Source organism: Mustela nigripes, chromosome 12, assembly GCF_022355385.1.
Source record: "Mustela nigripes isolate SB6536 chromosome 12, MUSNIG.SB6536, whole genome shotgun sequence".
Classification (NCBI taxonomy): Eukaryota; Metazoa; Chordata; class Mammalia; order Carnivora; family Mustelidae; genus Mustela; species Mustela nigripes.
Window position 1 is genome coordinate 96,578,956 of NC_081568.1, and position 16,654 is coordinate 96,595,609.

Consider the following 16,654-nt stretch of genomic DNA (forward strand, 5'->3'; position numbering starts at 1 on the left):
AAGTACTCATGAAAGAAATTGAGGAAGACACAAAGAAATGGAAAAAACGTTCCATGGAAGAATAAATATTGTGAAAATGTCTATGCTACCTAAAGCAATCTACACATTTAACGCAATCCCTATCAAAATACCATCAACTTTTGTCAAAGACATGGAACAAATAATCCTAAAATTTATATGGAACCAGAAAAGACCCCAAATAGCCAGAGGAATGTTGAAAAAGAAAACCAAAGTTGGCAGCATCACAATTCCAGACTTCAAGTTCTATTACAAAGCTATCGTCATCAAGACAGTATGGTACTGGCACAAAAACAGATACATAGATCAATGGAACAAAACAGATAGCCCAGAAATAGACCCTCAACTCTATAGTCAACTAATCTTCAACAAAGCAGGAAAAAATATCCAGTGGAAAAAAGACAGTCACTTAAATGAATGGTGTTGGGAAAATTGGACAGCCACATGCAGAAGAATGAAACTGGACCATTTCCTTACACCACACATGAAAATAGACTCAAAATGGATGAAAGACCTCAATGTGAGACAGGTATCCATCAAGATCCTTGAGGAGAATACAGGCAGCAACCTCTTCGACCTCAGCCGCAACTTCTTCCTAGAAACACCACCAAAGGCAAGGGAAACAAGGGCAAAAATGAAGTACTGGGATTTCATCAAGATCAAAAGCTTTTGCTAAGCAAAGGAAACAGTCAACAAAATCAAAAGACAACCCAAAGAATAGGAGAAGATATTCACAAATGCCATATCAGATAAAGGACTAGTATCCAAAATCTATAAAGAACTTATCAAACTCAACACCCGAAGAATAAATAATCCAATCAAGAAACGGGCAGAAGACATGAACAGACATTTTGAGAAAGACGACATCCAAATGGCCACAGACACATGAAAAAGTGCTCAACATCACTTGGCATCAGGGAAATTCAAATCAAAACCACAGCGAGATACCACCTCACACCAGTCAGAATGGCTAAAATTAGCCAGTCAGGAAACAACAGATATTGCTGAGGATTCAGAGAAAGGGGAACCCTCCCACTGTTGGTGGGAATGCAAACTAGTGCAGCCACTCTGGAAAACAGTATGGAGGTTCCTCAAAAAGTTGAGAACAGAGGGGATCCTGGGTGGCTCAGTTGGTTGGGCAGTTGCCTTCGGCTCAGGTCATGATCCTGGAGTCCTGGGATCAAGTCCCACATTGGGTTCCCTGCTCGGCAAGGAAGCTGCTTCTCCCACTGACCTCTCCCGTCTCATGCTCTCTCTTTCTCTCATTCTCTATCAAATAAATAAATAAAATCTATTTTTTTTTAAGTTGAAAATAGAGGTACCCTATAACATAGTAATCACACTACTGAGTATTCACCATAATGATACAAATGTGGGGATCTGAAGAGGAATGTGCACCTGAATATTTATAGCAGCGATATCCACAATAACCAAAGTATGGAAAGAACCTAGATGTCCATCGACAGATGAATGGATAAAGAAGATGTGGTGAGTGTATATATATATGTGTGTGTATGTATATATATATATATATATATATATATATACAGACAATGGACTACTATGCAGCCACCAAAAAAACCAAAATCCTGCCATTTGCAACAACATGGATGGAACTAGAGATTATTATGCTAAGTGAAGTAAATCAATCAGAGAAAGACAATTATCATATGATCTCTTTGATATGAGGAATTTGAGAGGCAGGGTGGAGGGTCATGGGGGGAAGGGAGGAAAAAAATGAAACAAGATGGGACCAGAGAGGGAGACAAACCATAAGAGATGCTTAATCTCAGGAAACAAACTTAGGGTTGCTGGTGGGTGTGGGGAATAGGGTGGCTGGGGGATAGATATTGGGAAGGTTATGTGCTATGATGAGTGCTGTGAAATGTGTAAGCCTGATGATTCACAGACCTGTATCCCTGAAGCAAATAATACATTATATGTTCATTTAAAAAAAAAAAAAAAAAGAGGGGCGCCTGGATGGCTCAGTGGGTTAAGCCTCTGCCTTCAGTTCAGGTCATGATCTCAGGGTCCTGGGATCAAGCCCCGCATCAAGTTCTCTGCTTGCAGAGAGCCAGATTTCCCTTCTCTCTCTTTGCCTACCTCTACTTGTGATTTCTGTCTGTCAAATAAATAAATAAAATCTTAAAAAAACAAAAAAAAAAAAAAGAAAGAAATGTCCTAGTACTTAGTAGAGCCTCTCGGAAAAGATATTTCCCTTTGTTGCTCCTTCCAGCTGACTAAAAGTTAAATTGCGAGAAAATGGTTCATTTCCATATTTGTCACCCTCTGCAAGTGAGTCAAATCCAGATTAAAAAATAAAAGCTGGGATGGAGGGGCACCTGTTTGGTTCAGTAAATTGAGCATTCAACTCTTGATTTTGGCTCAGATCCTGATCTCAAGGTTATGGGATTGAGCCCCATCTTGGGTTCTGTGCTCAGCCTGGAATCTGCTTGAATTCTCTCTCTCTCTCTCCCTCTCTCTCTGTCCCTCCCAGCTGCTCACACCCTCTAAATAAATGAATAAATAAAATAAAATCTTAAAAAAAAAAAAAAACTGGGATGGAGGAGAAGTGTCAGCCAGCCCAGGCTAGCATGAGCCTTCCTGCCAAAGAGCAGATGGCCCACATGGTCAGGGGATTGGTTACATAAAAAAAGACTGAGAAATTATTGAGAATAATGTGGATAATGTGAATCATGTTCCTCAGTCCCAGGGAAGAGCGGTACAAATATAGAAGGAAAAAGTCTTAGATAAAACATCTAAGGTTGAATTGTAATTGGATGTATCAATGTGAATTCCTGGTTGATTCAAGTTTGTCTTAAGAGTAATGGAAAGCCACTGCGGGACTACAGGGTGAAGTACACTGGGATAAGCAGTTCATTGTAAGATGTACATTTAGAGGCACCTGAGTGGCTCAGTTGGTGAAGCTCCAACTCTTGATCTCAGCTCAGGTCTTGACTTGATCTTCTGCTCGGGTCATATATTTAAGCCCTACATTGGACTCCACACTGCGTATGGAGCCTACTGAAAAAAATTGCATTTGGAAAATGTTATGATTATTGTGGCAAAATGTGGAAAACTGACTGAAGAAGGAAAAGAGCAAAATTGCAAAAGCAGAAACGGTTTACCAAAGTGGCTAAAGCAAAAGTTGAACTTGATGGTGGTAATAGAGATGGTAAAATTTGGATTGATTGAAGAAATATTGAAAAGATAGAAAATGACATGACTTGGTGGTAGGGAAATGTATAAGATGATAGCTAAGCTTTTAGTTTGCTAAGCTGAACAAATAGCACCATCCAATGAGGTAGGAATCATTAGAAGAGAATTAGGCTTAACTGACTTTTAAACACAAAGAATTTGAGCTTCCTTTGAGACAACAGAATGTGGATTTCTGGAAACCAAGGAAAGGGAAGGAGAGAGAGGGGTTCCTGGATGGCTCAGTTGGTTAGGTGTCCAACTCTTGACTTCTGCTCAGGTCATAACCTTGGGGTCATGGGATGAAGTCGTGTTGGGTTTTGCACTGAGTGGGGAGTCGGCTTGAGATTCTCCCTCTCCCTCAGCCCTTCTTGCACTGTCTCGAAGAGGAAGAAGAAGGAGGAGGAGGAGGAGGAGGAGAAGAGGAAGAAGCAGAAGAAGAAGGAGAAGAAGAAGAATGAAGTTCAACTATGTTGAAAGCTTTAGAGAGTGAGGTAGTTGTATATGGCTGAAAAATATCCATGAGGGAACTGCTTCAGAGGACTGATAGATGGAAAAGCCAAGGCTGGCATGGGCTGAGAAGCAAGTAGGCAGAAAAAAAATAGAGGCTCTTCTCCTCCCACTACAAACAACAACAACAACAAAACACTGTAGGAAATGTACTTATATTGGCCTAAAAGAAAATGAAATAATTCTAAACAAATCAGAAATATCAAGTGAGTTCAAGCTCCACTTGGAATGAAGTTAATTTCAATCCATAGGTGTCATGATACTTAGTCTTCTGGGCTCCAAAAAAATGAAACATGCTCTAGAAAACACAATATACAATAGTTACTCATTGCCCTGCCATTCTGATTGAAAAATAAGAATTCTACAAAAAAAAAAAATAGTACAAAAAAGTCACTCAGAGTCCTTTAGCCTTCAAAGGTCATGCCTTGCTCTGTGTTTGACACATAAGATGTGTTGTCCCACAATACTTTTCTCCCATATCCAAAACCTTATCCAAATTTCAGATCACAGCCTGTCAGAGAGTCATACCACACCTTACTTGGAAAACCTTAGCATTTATGCCTTTAACCTGTAATTTTGCCAACCAGGCCTTGCTCTCAAATTAATAAATATTTTCACAATAGATTATGAAACCTCAGCAGGCACAGGAAGTGATTTCTCAATCTTTTATATGTTACTAAGACTTTTTATGTATATTCAAATTAAGTAGAATATTGTAAACTGCTCCAAACTCCATTTCTATCTCCTAGTCCTCAATTTCTCTATGAGTAATAATAACTAACATTCATTGATTACTATGTACAATTCACTATTCTAGACATTTTCCACGTAACACAAATAATCCTTCCAACAACTCTGTAATATAAATATTTCAATTCCTATTTTACAAATTTAAAACTTGAGGTACAGAAAGGCCAGTGAACAATTATTAAGTAGCCGAGTTGGGATTCACACAAATACAGTAAAAAGAGCCCACGTTCCTAAATTTTGACCAACAGAAAAATAACCCTAATACGGCCTGGTCCTATTTTACTGACATACCAGGGTTAAGTAGCATAGTTTAGCAGCAGGATTTCATAAAAGATACTCTTGTCCACTCAATCACACGTTGTCCATTTTCCCTGCCCTCTTCCGCTGTTTTCCGGACGGCCCAGAGGTGGCGCTGCAGGGACAGGTAAGCGCAGAGGCAGAGTGGATGGGAGGGGCCGATCCGTCACCCGGCGGTAGGCGGAACCTAAAGAAGGGCAAAAGAAAGCGAGTGTTCGGTTGTGCGCAGGCGCAAGGCTGGGCACACCTCCCCCCCCAGGAGTGAGGGCTGCTGGGCCTGATGACGTGGCCTGGCAACGTCCGCTCCGGTGCGCCTCCAGGGAACCCGGCGCCGCTGGAACTGCCCGCGGCCTAGTCCCGACGCGCTTGTGCTTGTGAGCCAGAGCCGGGTACAGCGGCGGCGGCGGCGGTCGGGCCTGCGGGGACACGACGGGGCCGCTGCCATGGGGGAGTGACGCGCCTGCGCCCGCTTTTCCGCGGCAGCGGCGAGACATGAGGAAACCCCGCGGCGGGGGCAGCGGCGGCGGCTCCTGAGCCCCGGAATGGAGGAGAAATTCGGAGGGGAGGTGCTAGCCGGCCCCGGCGGCGGTGGCGGCGGCGGCGGCGGCGGCCTTGGGCCCGTGGACGTGCCCAGCGCTCGGTAAGAGACGGACGCGGCTCGCGCCTCTCTCCCGCGCCTGCGTTCGCTGGCTCGCTCACTCGCGCACCCGGACGCGCGCGGGCACCCGCGTCGCTCCCGTCCCGCTGACAGCGCGGAACGCCCTCAGCCCAGCACGCGTCCCACAGGGGTCCGTCCCGTCCCGGCGCTGCCCGCGCCTGCGGCTTTCATTGGCTCCCCCGTTGCCCGCTGCAGAATGAACGCTCTAAAGCCCCGGGAGGTTCCGCTTGAGTTTCTGGTTTCCGAGGTACACCGTTAATCTTCCCTCTGCCAGCCGGTTCACGGGAGGGGTTTTTCTGGTCTGTGACAACCCTTTCCGTTGGCTCTTTCTCCCTGAAATAGTAGTTTAGTGGCTAGTTAACCTTTCTGACGTCTCCCTGCGTAAGTGAGGGGAAGGTGTCACCAGCTTCAGGCGAAGAAAGCAAAGTACAAACGGATGAACTTCGACATTCAGGTTAACCCCGCGCATCAAAAATTCAGCCCGTCATCTAACTTTCTTTTCCTTGGCTTCTTTTATTTTATTATTAAATAAGAAATGTGTGCTCATTGTTAAAAACAAACGCAAACGCTACAAAAATTCGTAGAATAAAAAGCGAAAATTCCTCTTTACACTGCCTCCTTCGTATGTTCCCACAAACCTCCCAGAGGTGAGTACAGTAACCACTTTCGAGCGTGTCCTTGAGCTGTCTTAAGTTGTGAGGTAGTGTCAAAGAGGCATAAAATACTGTCCGACGGTGTTGTTGGAATTTGGTATTCATTGTCTTCATTTTTAATGAGGTTCAGTTTTTTTTTCGTTCTTCAGTACTTTTTTTCAGATTTAAAGTTTGCTTTGATAAATTCTTTGGAACTGTAGAAATAGCATTGCTAATATAATTTTTTTTAGTGGAAAATAACATTTAAAATGCTGGGACAGAACTTAGGTCAACTGCATTTTTGTAGTTTAAGTTTAGTTTTCTAATCTCTTATAAATAACAGCATATCAGATACTGTTTACTGAGGTATGACAAGTAAATGCAGTTGGCGACTCATCTAGATTTTGGTAGCAGAGTGGGGCAAATGCTGTAAAGGACAATAATAGGTCTGTTAACAAAACTGGACTAGGGTGGTAAAGTATAACCATGTTAAATTTTCTGAAGTTGATAACTTTTCTGATTTTATAAGAAAATGTACATATTCTTAGGAAATCAAGTATTTAGAAGTACGATATAAGTAACTTATTTTTAGTTGAGGAAGAAAAAGCCTGTATTTAGAGAGATAATAAGGCAAATGAGACATGTAACAATGAGGGAATCCAGGTAAAGGGCATACTATTCTTGCCACTTTTCTGTAAACTGGAAATTATGTTTAAACAAATAGTTTAAAGTTACTGTTTATTCAAGAGATTATTGTCTTAGGTAGATGGGGCAAAGAGTCTTTTGCTATCCTGTTGTATTGCTTAGCAGAACTGCCCTTCTATTGTAGCTCATTGCAGAATCAAATTCAACTCAGGAGTGGTGAATTTTTAGTAGATTACAAATTGCACGAATTTTCCTTTGTGTAGACTAATCAAATACTAGTTAAAATCTGCAACAAAAACTAGTTTAAAAATCCTTTAATTGTGGCTATTTTTGTGCCTGAATTCACCAATAAAGAATTGTTTCAAATATTGCTATCTGGCTTCTGTACGACCTCTTTGCAGGAAAGAGGGTTACAGTCAACATTTGTTGAACAACTGTGTTCGATTTGCTTTGAGTGTAGCATCTCACTTAATACAACAGTGCTGTAGACTACCTAACACACCCTTGTTTCACAGATCAAGAAACTGAGACAAAGAAAAAAGTTTATTTTCCCAACTAGTAAGTGGGAGTCCCTTATCCTAAACCCCATTCATTTCACACACTGTGTATTATTTGCTGGAGAACCATGATCTGCTGCAGTGGGCAAAGCTAAGAAGCACATTTAAACCCAAACCGAAATTTCAGTAATTTCAGGTTTAGAGAACCAGAGATTTTTGTACTCTTTCACATAAAAGACCAATGATAACGTTTAATGAAACTAGTTAATGGCAAATAATGATTCATCAGTTGGGTAGGTAGAATGTATCTCCCTGAGTCCCCCAGAGTCAGTGAGTGACTCAAGGGCCACTGCCCCTGTTGAAGAGCATTTCTCTCCTAAACACCCTCCCCCATCTTTCCCTTTTAGTAAATGAAGCTGTTCACTGTTTTCCTGCACAATATGAACTGCAGATATCTACTTACTAGTATGTGGTTATTTAGCCTTATCTAGTGTTTCATCTGTAGCCCAAGAGGAAGACCTCACTAATGAGGCTTTAAAAATCAGTGAGTCCAGAGGTTCCTGGGTGGCTCAGACCCTGTTCTCAGGGTCTTGGGATTGAGCCTCAAATCAGGCTCCCTTCCCAGCGGAGAGCCTGCTTTTCCCTCTCCCACTGTTGCTCCCCATGCTTTGTCCTTTCTCTCTTTCTGTGTCTCTCTCTCAAATAAATAAGTAAAATCTTTTTTTAAAAAATTAATGTTTTAGGACCACCAGGGTGGCTCAGTGGGTTAAAGCCTCTGCCTTCCGCCCAGGTCATGATCCCAGGGTCCTGGGATCGGGCCCCACATGGGGCTCTCTGCTCAGCAGGGAACCTGTTTCCTCCTCTCTCTCTGCCTGCCTCTCTTCCTACTTGTGATCTCTGTCAAATAAATAAAATCTTTTTTAAAAATTGTTTTATAAATAAATTAAAAATAAAAATCAGAGTCCAACTTTTAACTAAATGTTAAAATAATTTTCCTGAAAAAAAATTTTTTCCTGATTTAATAATGGTAGCAAAAATCTGGAACATATATTACATGAAAAGTCATATAACTAGCAACATATGTATATGATTGTAAATATGTGAATATATGAAATATGCATATTTCATACATGAAGATGCAAGGGAAAAGGTTTGAAAGGATGACCGCTTGGTCACCTGTGAGGAGAAAATTAGGAATGATTTTATCTACAACTTTAATAACAAGCAGCTACTCAGAAATTACTTTTATAATCTTTATATTTTAAAAATTAAAAAAGGAATAAAGAGAATTGCTGTCAGATCATAATGGTAATGTTATCAAGAAGTATTTTACTTAGGGGCACGTGGATGGCACAGTATGTTGAGCGCCCAGCTCTTGGTTTCAGATCACATAGTGATCTCAGGGTCATGAGATCACTCAGCATTTTGGGCTCCAGGTTCAGTGTGGTGTCTGAGAGTCTCTCTCCCTCTGCCACTCCCACTCATGCTCTCTCTCAAATTAATGTTCCTTATTACTAAATCTTGCCTTTGAAGTGCCAAATTTTTAAAGTTTAATTAATATTTCAAACGGAAATTACTTAGAAATTGGGCACCTGGGTGGCTCAGTCAGTTAAGCGTCTGCCTTTGGCTCTGATCATGATCCCAGGTGGGATCGAACCCCCACTGCCCTCCCATCATTCCTGCCTCAGCAGGGAGCCTGCTTCTGCTTGTGCACTTGCACCCAGGCTCTCTCTCTGTCAAATAAATAAATAAAATCTTTTTTTTAAAAGAAGAATTTCACATGTTGTCCTATCTTTTTAAAACAAATATATTAAATATAATTTACCTTTTCCTTGATCTCTGGTCATTCTGACCATCATCTGGTTAGCTGACCTTACATACAGTCATTCATCAAAGGCTTGTTCCTAGTACTAGTATTTTGCATATGCTACTCTCTGCTCCGCTTTCTTGTTAGTCTTTATTTTTATTTTTTTAAGTATGCTCCGCACCCAGCATGGAGCCCAATGCGTGACTTGAACTCATGACCCTGAGGTTGAGACCTGAGCTGAGATCAAGTGTCAGATGCTTAACCAACTGGGCCACCCAGGTACTCCAAATTCCTACGTAGTCTTTAATATACACTGACTCGTCCCGAACTCTAAAGATGGACCTTTGCTTACCAAGTTAGTTAGTTGCTTCCAGTATTCTTTTAAAACTGTATTACATATTAGGTCACATAAATACTTGTTTGGTTGCCTGTCCTCCTTAGGCCTCAGACTCCTTGCAGACTGGGTCTGTATTACACATTAAGTGTCGCAGATAGCTCCTAGAAATATGTTTATAGTTGTAAGTAACCTAAGGAAAAGAACTTTAAACAAATAAGGAGATATTCTCACAGAAAAGAAACCAGACATTGTAGGTATTTGGTCAGCACCTAAGTGATATCATCTAGGACCCAGATTCCTTGTCTTTACTCTCTGCCATCCTACCCGTATTGGCTTTCATATTCAGGCTTGTTATAAGATGGATAAGTCTTATAGATAATGTTAACATTTTGATAACATTTTTTAGATAAAGGTCCTCCCCTGAAGGCAGAAAGAAGACAAGTATTTCCAACTGCATCTTCTCTTTTGATCAGGAAGAGGGAAGGCTATGCTTGAAGCCACCGTGTCAGTCTTCCCTTAGGTCTCATTGGCCATGTATAGCATTTGTCATACAGTAAGTGTGCAAAGAATATTTGAAGAATGGCTGTATAGCCCCATGGAGAATATACAAGGCTCTTTGCTGACATTGAGAATTCCTGGACTGCTGTGATTTTTTAATATACTTCTGTTTTTCCTGGTCTTTGTTTTTTCCCTCCCTGTCTTGACTTTATTGTTCTTTGTGTCCTTGCTTCTATCCTGCTGCCTTATTATTACACCTAATTAAAAGCTTAAGGAGTAAAGCCCCTGAGGTTTTGAGTGTTGCTATTTGATTTCTTTCTTTTCTTTCATTCTGAGTCTGTAGCTCAGTTGCTGATTATTCAGATTGCCAGAAGCTTGGTTGCCACTTAATGTACTGTATTATTGCATTATATATGTTACTGTATGAGATATCACCATATCACAAAGTATAGTTGTAGAATTAACATTCTTTTTTTTTTTTATAAACATTTGCTGAGTACATATAATGCTGGTCTCTGTGTTGGGAACTAATAAACAACAGATTTCTAGCTCAACTTTTATTTTCATTGGCTAATTTTGAATTGCTACACTGACTAGAATATTTAATTAGTATTAATATAGTTAATATGCTCAGTGTACCGAAGTCTATGTGACTTTTTTCTCTAGCTTAAATGGTCCAAAATATAAATAAATCTTAGGTTTTATTTATTTTTTTTTTAAAGATTTTATTTATTTATTTGACAGAGAGATCACAAGTAGGCAGAGAGGCAGGCAGAGAGAGAGAGGAGGAAGCAGGCTCCCCGCTGAGCAGAGAGCCCGATGCGGGACTCGATCCCAGGACTCTGAGATCATGACCTGAGCCGAAGGCAGCGGCTTAACCCACTGAGCCACCCAGGCGCCCCAGATTTCCCTTGTTTTACTGTGTTTTTAGCCAGTCTGCAGAGAGTTCAAAAACAAAATACACTTGATTTTTTGTTGCTATTATAGCCATAACTTTAAATTTATTATTCTTTGCCATATTCCTTTTTTCATTGAGATAAAATTTACCTATAATAAAATGCATAGATTTTAAAGGTACAAGTTTTCATTTTTCACAAATGTGTATACCTATGTAACTTTCAGTATAGTCAAGCTATAGAACAATTTTTTTTAAAGATTTATGTATTTAGAGAGAGCAAGCATGCTCAGGGGGTGGGGCATAGAGGGAGAGAAAGAATCTTGAGCCGACTGCCTGCTGAGCACGGAGCCTGACGCCTAACAGGCTTGATCCCATGACCCTAATATCATGACCCCAGCCAAAATCGAGTCCGGCACTTAAACAACTGACCCACTCAGGTGCCCCAAGCTATAAAACATTTTTGTCATCCCAGAAAATATGCTTGATCTTTGAAACATATTTGAATGTTCAACAAATGAGTTTAATAGGAATTTCTTTAAGGTGCTTTAGGATGTGACGTACACGTTATTCCACAATAACATTTTTATTAGCTTTTGGGTGATTAATTATCACATAGTTAAAATCTCCAGACTACACTGTAAAACGCCCCCCAGATGGTGTTCATAATAAGAAAAAGCACTTTGGTCAAATCTTCTTTTTTTTAATTTACTATAATATTATCTGGACTAAAACAGAAAATGAGCCATCTTGGATGGTAAAGATACTGAGATTCATTCTTTGAAGAACTGAAATTTATTTTAATAATTGCATCAAAATCTTCCTAAAATGTGTTTTTTGTGCCTTCTTAATCAAATTACTGTATGTTTACAGTAATATAGTTTAGCTCTTGTTAATTCAGTGCCATCTTACTGGGTTATACATACTCATCAGTTTTTATATAATACCTTGATATCCCCATTGTATGCCAAATTATTTTAACTTTGTTTGAACGACTTCGGTTTCTTTTAAACTTCTGGGTTTGTTTTTGTATTTTTTCTTCCACTGATAGAGACTTCTTATCCCGGTCAGTATGCCAGACGTGGAAATCCTTCACACATCGTGTTTTGTTTTGTTTTCCCTTACACCTCCTTTTTCATATAGTAACACCTGTTTGATGTAAACTTAAGAAGTCATGTACTTGAGTGGCTTGCACAAGATGTCCTATTAGGGTGAGGGAAAAAATACTAAGGATTTCACCACTTTTTATCTCATTCTTTTTAATTTCTAATTTGTGTATGTTTTATAATGTATATAACATCAGTACAGTAATACACTTTTACAACATAGAGATTAGTAGTGGGTTTCATGTGCAAAATTTTTTTTTTACTGCTTGAGAGTAGATGATCAAAGCTTACTGCTACTACTAGGCTAGAAGACTGAAGTAATTTCTTCCCTAATTTCAGGTTTTTTTTCAGGAGCTCTTTTTTTCTTCCTTTTTATGGCAGCGTAATTTTTTCATGCATTCAGTATTCTTATGTCTGAGAGAATGTTATTTATAGTTCTTTTTGTTTTCTGCTGCTGTTACCTATGATCCCTTTATCTTTTTGGTTTGTTGTTGACTTTGATTGGTCCCTCCCAAGCTTATCTTAAAAGGGGCTTAAAAGATTGATTATCTATGTTTACCATTCATATTTGAGGGAGCCCTAAAAAACTAATTAGAACACCTGGTGGGGCTTGTCCCTAGTGGATCCCTAAGAGGGTTCTGCTGAGAGATTGCAGCCTGGCTGTTAGGATATTAGAGGTAAAAGACGAAAAAGAGGTCGGGTGGAGTTAAGAAGGAAAGTTCCTTTTAATTTCCATGATTTTATTCTAGCACCTCACCCCTCATCTCTGCTTTGCCTTATGTCTAGACCTCTCCAGAGACTAAGCCTCATGTGTCCTGTCATGATTGAGGAGAGCTAGTTGCCTGGCTATGATGGGTAGGAATGTGGGGATCCAGCTACCTGGAGGACTTGTTGAAGCTGCTTCTCTTTTCAGCTCCCCAGGCCTTTCTGAGGTGCTTCAGATTCCTGAGCTTTTACACGGCTCTGTAGGGCAGGTTGCTTAACTTTTCAACCATGACTCTCACTGCACTCATATAGCAAAGCAGAGGAGGGGCAAACCTAAGGCCTTTACCTTTCCTCTTCTAGTTTCATCGCAGAAAGAGTTTGATGTCTCTTTTTATTCTCTTTGTTTGAAGTAACTGTTAAGTTTTAAAAGGCAGATTAGAAAGTAATCTGGGCAACTCAATTAGCCAAGAACATATTTATTTTTAGTTTGGGCCCCCCCCTTTTTTTTAGCAGATTGTGTCTGTTAAAAAAGAATCTGGAAGTATATGTACCAAGATATTATTAGTTGTTATGTGGATGGGGAGTTGTTTGGTTTTTTTTGTTTGTTTCATTTATTTTAATGAGTATTTGTGGTTTTTATAATAATCCCTAGTGTATAATGAGGAAAAAAAATTACAGAGTTGTGATTTTAATGATACTAAAACTTGTTTCTGCTTTTACTTTTCAGATTAACAAAATATATTGTGTTACTATGTTTCACTAAATTTTTGAAGGCTGTGGGACTTTTTGAATCATACGATCTCCTAAAAACAGTTCACATAGTTCAATTCATTTTTATATTAAAACTTGGGTGAGTGTCTGTAGTTCTTTTTTCCTTAATGTTTTATTTATTTGAAACTCTTGTTTTAACTGATTATCTCTAGGAAATTTTAGATAAAGTATTTTGTGCTTTTTATTCCTCTTTACACAGTTATGATTAAGTTTTCAAAAAAATAAAATACCTAAGGTTAGATGTACAAAGAGAATGACTGTTTTTTTTTTGAAGACTGTTATACTATAATAGCTTCCCAAAACTCGACTTGTGCTGTAGTTTGTGTTAAAGAGGTTTTTGCACCTTTCTTTCAATGTTCAGCTTAATAGAGGTTTGCTGAATTTTCATGTCTGTTTCAGCATTCAGTCTATGCAGGATTTCACATCATTTATCCTCTGAAGAGCTCTACTGTACACCCCTGGGAGAATAAGAGTGAAGAAGGCAGATAATTTCTTAGTATTTTCATAAAAATGGTTTTGACCCCACAGGCTTCTGAAGAGTCTCCAGTCCCTAGGGATTCCCAGACCATACCACTGGTGTAGGTCAGCCTTCCAGCAGGCATAGAATGTAACCTGAGACTTGTTCTGGCACAGATGTTCCTTATTTTCTAAGTTTAACTATGCTGGGCTTTGTTCACAGTATGCTCCCTTCACAGTACAGGCTCCTCATATAAAATAAGTTTTACATTATTCTGCACATAGTAAGAAATTCTTTCTGAATAAAGTTTCTTTGGACCTTGAGCTTGATGGTGACCACTCTCTGTAAATAAAAATCCATTAAGACTACAGGAAGTTAATTTAATTACTAAAATTAAGTGACCATTTTGGGCATTTGAAAGGTGAGGGCATTCTTCATTTCTGTTATTTCTAGACTGTTACTAAGTTTTGGAGAAGATAGGTTGGGTTTTTTTGTTTTGTTTTGTTTTGTTTTTTCGTATTTCAAAATATGAAAAAATATTGAGACTCCTTTCTTTTGTGGCTAGTGAACTGATTCTGACAATTACAAAATTACTGATTCTGGCAATTACAAAATAAGAGTTCTCCAGATATTGCAGTGAAAGCCTTAGTATTATTAAGCCTTATTATTAGAAATATTGTTTTCCAGTATAATTTTTTAGAGGGTAACATATCTTTCAAGTTGTAGTATATTTATTTAAAGTGAGAATCTTTACTTAACATCATACTTTATATATAAGATAAATATTAATATACTAATATTTATATTATATAATGTTTCCTTATTCACAGGACTGCATTTTTTATGGTTTTGTGTCAAAAGCCATTTTCTTCTGGAAAAAGTATTACCAAACACCAGGTGAGTTTTTGCCACAGTCCTTTTTTCCTAGCACCTTCCTAGACATTGGGCCAGGAGAAATGCTCTTTCGTTGATCAGATTACTTAAATGATTTAAGAACACAGCAGAACATTTCCAGAGTTAAGTTGCTTTTGACTTGCCTTTTAGTATCAAGTCTTCAAGAGTAAACTGTAAAGTATTAAGATAACAGAATGTTTAAAAATGGAGAAGAGAGTAGAAAAATTTTAAGGTCTAAAGTAATTTTTTTTTAAATGCAAGACTTTATTCTAAAGATTTCTGAATGAGATGTGGAGACATGGCCCAAAGCCTAGGACATATGTCATTAGGAGGCAGATAAACCATAGAGGTTAAGAATGAAGCCTCTGGAGTCAGCCAGATTTCATGTTGTGTTTGTCCTCTTTTCGAACTCTTACTTGGAGCAAGTTTCTTAATTTTTCTCTACCTCAATTTTCTTACCTGTAAAATGGAGTTAATAATACCTTTTAATGGAACTGTGAGGAATAAATTAATTAATACATATAAAGTTCTTGAAATAGTGCCTGGCATATAGTCAGCAAATAATACGTATTAGCTGTCACCCTTATCATCATCATTATTTTCTTTAGGCACCTGAGGTTCAGGATGCATACCAGAAATCTCCTGCATTCTGTATTGTCATCTCATATTATTACCTCTTTGGACAATAGTTAGACCCTACTACATGTTTACTTTGTGCAACAACTTAGAGTCCTGTGCCATGACTTTTTATTAGAATGACAAATTTACGTACCTCTGTTTTAGAGACCATGCATGTTTTGAAAAACAGGATTAATATTTTAATGCCCATCATAACTTTTTTCCCTCTTTTCAAGTAATTCAACCTCCGAATATCTGGTGGAAAAGAATTTAAAGACTAAAACATTACGTGTTCTAGCAAACTAGTGAGAAACTAATGAAAAAAACCCACAAATTTGTATTTTATAGAAAAAGATCTCAAGATCTAAGAACAGACAAGAACATAGAAAATGGAAAACACAATGCTGTCTTACAAATCTAGATTTAGTCAAGGGATCTTAACATTTTCTGTTTCAGTTCAAAATATGTGATTATTTTTAAAAATGTAATTATTGGGGTGCCTGGGTGGCTTAGTTGTTAACCATCTGCCTTCAGCTCAGGTTATGATCCCAGGGTCCTGGGCTCAAGCCCCTCATTGGGCTCCCTGCGCAGCAGGAAGCCTGCTTCTCCCTCTTCCATTCCCCCTGCTTGTGTTCCCTCTCTTGCTCTGTCTCTCTCTGTCAAATAAATAAAAATCTTCATTAAAAAAAATTAAAAAATAAAAATGTAATTATTTAGCCTTTAAAATATTTAAGTGCTACCATTATTTTCTTTCCTTGTATATTTTATTTAAGATTTCGAGATACTAGCAAAATATATATGACTAAAATTTTTAACTTTTTATTTCCATTCATAGTGGATCAAAATATTTAAACATGCAGTTGCTGGGTGTATCATTTCACTCTTGTGGTTTTTTGGCCTCACTCTTTGTGGACCACTAAGGTAAATAAAAAATGCATATTTTGAATGTTTATTTGTTTTTCTTAATTTTTAATATTAGTTTTATTCCATTATATTTTATGTCAGGTATTTTAAGTTATATATAAATGCTTCTCTTACTCCTATAGCATTGGTTACAACTCAATATTTATACATGGGGCGTTGCTGACAGAACCTGTTTAATATGTGGACTATCTTTTGGTGAACACTGTAAATGTACTGTTCATGTTCTGTTGTGATATTATACTAGTTAAGAGTCCAAACAGTTTCAGAAAATTTTTAACATAGGTGATTTTTTATCATCCATTGGTGATCCCTTCTAGCACATGATTTTAGAAACTTAAAGGTCTGAAATGGTAAATGAAATCAATCAGTAGGAAAATCTTTGGGGCACCTGGGTGGCTCAGTCAGTTATGTGTCTGCCTTTGGGTCAGATCATGATGCCA

The 16,654-nt window shown here is 38.5% G+C and overlaps 1 protein-coding gene and 1 long non-coding RNA gene across 3 annotated transcripts in view; one reads left to right on the forward strand and one right to left on the reverse strand.

Annotated features, from left to right (window-relative positions):
* Positions 1 to 3,862: 3,862 nt before the first annotated feature.
* Positions 3,863 to 5,924, reverse strand: LOC132028695 (uncharacterized). Its single transcript, XR_009407498.1, has 3 exons — positions 5,478 to 5,924; positions 4,765 to 4,957; positions 3,863 to 4,021 (listed from the first exon to the last, which is right to left on the reverse strand). It is a non-coding gene; the product is annotated as an uncharacterized LOC132028695 (long non-coding RNA).
* The window catches only part of SLC30A5 (solute carrier family 30 member 5), a 35,642-nt gene continuing 23,979 nt past the window's right edge, over positions 4,992 to 16,654 (forward strand). The window contains exons 1-4 of one of the 2 annotated variants that reach the window (XM_059418004.1): positions 4,992 to 5,410; positions 13,278 to 13,400; positions 14,609 to 14,675; positions 16,126 to 16,211. In XM_059418004.1, coding sequence (XP_059273987.1) covers positions 5,313 to 5,410; positions 13,278 to 13,400; positions 14,609 to 14,675; positions 16,126 to 16,211 — 374 coding nt within the window. In that variant the 5' untranslated portion in view covers positions 4,992 to 5,312. The remainder of the gene's footprint in view (positions 5,411 to 13,277; positions 13,401 to 14,608; positions 14,676 to 16,125; positions 16,212 to 16,654) is intronic. The other variant, XM_059418003.1, reaches the window with a different exon arrangement.